At 37.1% G+C, this 6,125-nt stretch overlaps 1 protein-coding gene across 1 annotated transcript; it reads left to right on the top strand.

The window, feature by feature from the left end:
* Positions 1 to 402: 402 nt before the first annotated feature.
* LOC142471275 (uncharacterized) lies at positions 403 to 3,741 on the top strand. Its single transcript, XM_075578095.1, has 3 exons — positions 403 to 834; positions 2,226 to 2,303; positions 2,667 to 3,741. The coding sequence occupies exons 1-3, from the start codon at positions 558 to 560 to the stop codon at positions 3,716 to 3,718; spliced, it is 1,407 nt and encodes a 468-aa protein (XP_075434210.1). The 5' UTR covers positions 403 to 557; the 3' UTR covers positions 3,719 to 3,741.
* The last annotated feature ends 2,384 nt before the right edge of the window (positions 3,742 to 6,125 follow it).

Genomic DNA, 6,125 nt, shown 5'->3' with positions numbered 1-6,125 from the left:
AGGCTCTTCCATTGGAAGAAGGAGAGTCCAGTCAGCACCAGCCAAGCTCTGACCCTAAACCTGCTCGGAAGAAACGTGTGGAGAAGCCACGTAATCCTCGCTTCAATGACCAGGAAAATAGGGCTCTTGTCACTGGCATTCTGGAGCACTATGACAGTCTCTATGGACATTTAGTAGGTAAGTGTAACTTTACATTTATTATTCAAATACATGTGATCCTAGGTCATCTGAGTTTTGTTCATATGCAAATATGGGTACACAATATCTTTCTATGTTCATTAGTGTGGAAACACAGCTTTTTATCATGCCTTACAAGGACAAATAAACACAGGCGGTCAATTTGCCAGAACTGCATACAATATGAATGCAACCTTGCTTACATGTATAGGTTTAGTAGTGAATGCTCATGTGCTGCACATATTACACATAAAACAGCATGTTTGCTATCTCTTGGAACAGCTAGCAGTGTAGGAAACTGGTGCTTATATTATTATTAATTTACCTCATATCTTTTATATGTTTTTCAAGGGCGGACAAGTGCAGCAAGCAAAAAAGAAATGTGGGACACAATAGTCATTGGTGTCAATGCCTGTGGGAATAGTGTCAGGGACAAGTATCATTGTCGGAAAAGATTTGATGATATTAGGTCCAAATTGAAAAAGAAAATACAAGACCAACGCGTGCATGCTACTGGCACTGGAGGTGGGCCCACACCACAACGTCTCATATTGACTCCATTGGAGGAGCTGCTTCGGCCAAAATTACTTACCGTCGTCGTGGAAGGCTTGGCTGGTGACCGTGACATTGGAATTTATCCGTCACAATTTCCAGCAGGTGATAAATATTACTGTACTAGGCGTGTCGTTGCTTACAGTTATTTTGCATATTTACACTGCTTTTTATACTGTCTTCACAATATAAGCATACCTGCATCTATATATGTATATGTCTGATTCTGTATATATATATCTCAAAATAGACATATATGTAGTAGTCCTACTAAAAGCAGTAACTAATATAGCACGTGCCATTGCGTGCTCATTTACATGTGAATTCCCAAAATGCATAGCTGCAGTGGAAGCAATTGATGGTGGGCGAAGATGGGGAACAACAGGGTAGTACACATGTGTAACACATGTTCATGAGAAATTATTAGTAGCTACAGGTACAGAACAGAAATATGTATCATATTATTGTGTATTTTATTGATTTTACTCCGACAAACATGACATTACTGCCTATTTTAAGCATGCATCAAAGAAATTGCATGTAACGGCCTACAAACATCACTGGCACTAACACATCTATAGTTGCTTATGAAAAGGTCCATTTTTGCTTTATGTCATATACAGACAGCATAATGAGGCACACGTATCATATGTTATGTCATTGTTTTCATAACTTAAACACTGCAGATGACTACTTAGCTCATCTACCATTGTGTTAAAGCAGCTGCAATTAATATCTCATCACAGCATACACTTCAACAGAGGGGGTGGGGTTCAGCACACACACTAATTACAGCCTCATTTCACGGTCAACTTAGTTCACACCATTTGCACCTGTTTCAAGTCATTGAAAGGTGTGGCTGATTAGGCTTTTTGGGGAAGGGAATACCTTTCTTACAACCTGAATAGCACAACTGAAGTTAATCACACTCATTTGAAAGCTTAACTCTAGCTACTAAATGCCCCAACAACTCATTACTTATCAAAGCGTACGTCACACATTAGTTCACTCATATCTATAGTTGAACTACTATCAAAGACACATTATCACACACTGCATGTGTTGTCTTGTTGAGTCACAGCCACATTCAGGTGTGCCACATCTTCGATTAATGTACCACACATATCCTCTACCAAAAACAACACTTTTTGCAATATGACCACCTTCATGATAACCATTGTGAATGGTCATCTCATGATAGTTATGTACATTATGATACTGATATCACTACACAACATATGATTTTTATGTACTCATTTAATCTATTTATCCTCACGCATTACTGCAGAAACATAGTATGTTGTATGTTAGGGAACTCAAAAATTCTAAGTACACAGGCATGTACAGTGTTATTACAACTATTTATGTTCACTTTCACACACATTTTCGGTTAAGGAACTGATGTTGTTAGTTAATCATAAATACAGAACATACAATAAGTGTTTGTTCAATATTTACACATGTAAATGTAAAACTTATGTTATTGTTATATATAGTTGCCCCTGGAGGACATGTGTCACCTGAGATGGAACAAGTGTCTTCACCTGGGTCAGCCAGCTCAACACTACTAGAAGGTGAGTGTATCATTTGCTGGCCATATAATATGTGCTCTTCTATATGTTATGTTGTCATGTGCATTATTTGTTTTGCACATCTTCTTTAAATAGGATTACTTAGTGTCAGTGAAAATTAAGTGTAAGGCAACATGTATTGTGTTAGTGATGTTAATTATCATGTAGGACTTCTGAGTTTAGAGCAACTTTTCATTCATTCATATTTCATACTGAGTCCAAACATTATTCGTAAGTCAAGGTAGTTTTTAATGAGGTTATAAAACGTATGCTAACATGTTAGGTGTTACTTAGGACACAGTACAATTACATAGTAACACAGCATACATTAACATGCCATTTAATAATGTGTACATTTCTTTTTAGAACATCATGGTGATGAGGATGATGAGTATGATGAGGATGACGCCACAGAAGAGACTGAAATACAATCATGTGACCATGAAGAGGTGCCAATAGAAACTGTTGTACCGCCAAATCGTCCATCAACTTCCACATACGATGCAATTGTAGCTTCAGAGGGAAAAATAGTGGACGCAGAAAATCGTCGCCATTCAGACATGATGACAGTGCTGGAAAGGATGATTGGACTGCAGGAAGAAACAGTATCACAATTGGCACATCTCCACAGAGTCTTCATTGAAGTGCCTAAACAGTTGCAAAAAATCAACACCTCATTCGAAGCATTAGTTGTTCAGCAAACACAAGCTAATTACTGGAGAATGACTAATGTACCACAATTCAACACCTCCCAGCCAGGATCTGTTCATGCAGGTCAGTTTTCACCACATTCATCTGATATTCATTCACCAGGCCCAAATGTTACCGGTCAAGTAGCAGACATTGCTGTGCAGGTTCCTGATGACATCCTACCGCTGCCATCTGTACAAATTCAGCAGCAGACACCTACAAAGGAGGCGACAAAAACAAAACAAGACACACATGAAACAGACCAACCATCACTTGTGCAGTGTCTACCAACTTGCTCACATGTGTCACTGGGCACAAGCCCTGTCCGTGAACAGTCACTACCCAAAAGCCCTGTAGGTGAGTCGCTGCCCAAAAGCCCTGTAGGTGAATCGCTGCCCAAAAGCCCTGTAGGTGAGTCGCTGCCCAAAAGCCCTGTAGGTGAATCGCTGCCCAAAAGCCCTGTAGGTGAATCGCTGCCCAAAAGCCCTGTAGGTGAATCACTGCCCAAAAGCCCTGTAGGTGAGTCACTGGCCACAAGCCCTGTAGGTGAGTCACTGGCCACAAGCCCCGTAGGTGAACAGTCACTGGCCACAAGCCCTGCCCGTGAAGTGCCAGAGGCCACTCAAAGTGGCTCTGTTGTGCCTAAAGTTGGTGGCAAAAGAAAAAGGAAAATTCAAGAGACAACAAGCAGGCCTGTTACTCGCTCGCAAAAGGAACAAAAAAAATAAATGTTATAATTCAGAAAATATGTCTTTGGCCTTGTTTTGTTGACTTCAGATTATCTAATTACTATTGTATGTATGCTGAAGACTGTGTTGTTTCCAAACTTTCAACTATGTTCTTGTACACGTGAAGTTTTGGAAATGTTAACACTCATAATTAATTGTGTTATAAATATTTATGTTGTAATCGTCTGTTCAGTAATGGTCCACCAGGAGCCAGTTGCTAAGTTTAGAGAAGCTGCCATTGACTTTGCAGCAAAACATTGCATTTGGGTGTGTTAATTGATGTAAGAATTGCATATGCATATTAGTCACATGCAATTATTAAAACACCTAAGTAAGTGCAAACATCTTTCTTGTACGTGTACAGCAGGATTATGTGTAAATTATTACTTACCTTTGCCTTGCTTGGCCATTGTAATTTTGTCCTTTAATCAGTTGTGTGTTCGTTTCTATAACATCTCAGAATGTATAATAATATATATACACACACACACACACACACACACACACACACACACACACACACACACTGAGTGAGTGTGAGTGTGAGTGTGTGAGTGTGTATATATATATATGTATATGTGTATATATATATGTATATATGTGTATATATATATGTATATATGTGTATATATATATGTATATATGTGTATATATATATGTATATATGTGTATATGTGTATATATATATGTATATATGTGTATATATATATGTATATATGTGTATATATATATGTATATATGTGTATATGTGTATATATATATGTATATATGTGTATATATATATGTATATATGTGTATATATATATGTATATATGTGTATATATATATGTATATATGTGTGTATATATATATATATATATATATATATATATATATATATATAGTACTATATAAACTGGTATACACAAACTAATACACTTCATGCTTCCTTGTGAAAGCACACTATTTTAATAATACAGGCCTAATGTTTGAGAAATATCCTAAGTATGAGACTCTAACAGTATTGTGCTTAAACAAATGTTTATTACTTCATTCAATCATGTTTCTCACCATTTAAATAGGTTTCATACAAGGTATACTTAATGCCATCAATGTTGTGTGTACTCCTGCAATATAAAAAAAAATAAAATATTATATATAAATATATATATATTTTTATAAGAGATATATTTATATATATATATATATATATATATATATATATATATATATATATATATATACACACACGTATTTAAACTCATGCAGACAGGGAGTTAACCAGACTTTCACATACACACAGAAATGTAAGCGGGGAAAAAACATTTCTTTTTGCAGGTGTGTTTTTACTGATATGCCTGGCTAAGAAATATTTTCACACACTGGTCTTTGTTAGTTTTCAAAAAAACACTATGTGAACGCATTCACAGTCTAGGGATGTTTTTCACAAACGAGATAAAAGAAGGAGAAATGTTTCTCCCACAGTCCCATATCACGAACCACAACTGTTAACCCAATTAGACAAACAAATCCAATTGGCGTTTGAAATAAGGAGTCAAAGTAGTTACTTTTGTTGACCTTGACAAGGAAAAACAGGAGTTTGTTAGCCATTCAGCACATTCATTTTGATGAGCAAATAACACAGACCTGCACACAGCTTTTGTGCTACTCAGACATGGCTGATGAATTCGTTAACAATATTAATCCCCTTTTAGGGTATAAGTACATGATCTGTGAAGCCATCTTGAACAGTCGCGGACAGAAAGCAAGCACACGCCAAATCGATGATTTCATTCGAGCAAAATATCCTTATTACCAAGACCGTAAGCATGCACGGAATTTTAATTCCTCAATAAGATTCACTTTATCAAGTAATGACTTTTTTGAACGTGACCAGGATAAGCTACAACACACCTATGGTTTCTGGAAGATTGCCCCGGAAAAACAATTTATCCTGAAAGACGGCACTTATATTGTCGTGAAAGGCATATTTATTCCTAATGGCAATAGCAATGTATCCGCTACTACTGATCCGTTTGAATCGATTCGTGCTGCAATATCTGCAGCCTCCATTCCTGAAACCCACATTGTACAAGAACAAAAGTACTATGATTATGTACCAAGCCTTTCAGCTGAAATTGCATTGGAATGGGAACCGGAAGAAATGAACCTACCTCCCGACCAATTATTTGAAGAAAGCAGTGGCGATTCCTATGAGCGCATCCTGGAGGAGATATGTGCCATACTGGATTCAGCGGTTGGGTTAAGCGTGGATGAAAATGGCTTGCATTTCTGGAGCGACCAGTTGCAGCCAGGCGAAGAGTTAATTCTAGAAGAATGGTAAATATAACAATCGTTATGCGTTGACTCTGCGTTTAAATTTTTTTTTTTTTTGTAACCACCATTTTCACTTTCAATGCGTGGATAC

Source organism: Ascaphus truei, chromosome 1 (assembly GCF_040206685.1).
Source record: "Ascaphus truei isolate aAscTru1 chromosome 1, aAscTru1.hap1, whole genome shotgun sequence".
NCBI classification, from domain to species: domain Eukaryota; kingdom Metazoa; phylum Chordata; class Amphibia; order Anura; family Ascaphidae; genus Ascaphus; species Ascaphus truei.
This window is presented reverse-complemented; position numbering and strand designations above follow the sequence as displayed.

Coding starts and splice junctions, on each gene's coding strand:
- LOC142471275 (XM_075578095.1), top strand. CDS start 558: ATGTGGGACACAATAGTCATTGGTGTCAATGCCTGTGGGAATAGTGTC. Junction 835..2,225: donor TCCGTCACAATTTCCAGCAG/GTGATAAATATT, acceptor TGTTATATATAG/TTGCCCCTGGAGGACATGTG. Junction 2,304..2,666: donor CAGCTCAACACTACTAGAAG/GTGAGTGTATCA, acceptor ATTTCTTTTTAG/AACATCATGGTGATGAGGAT.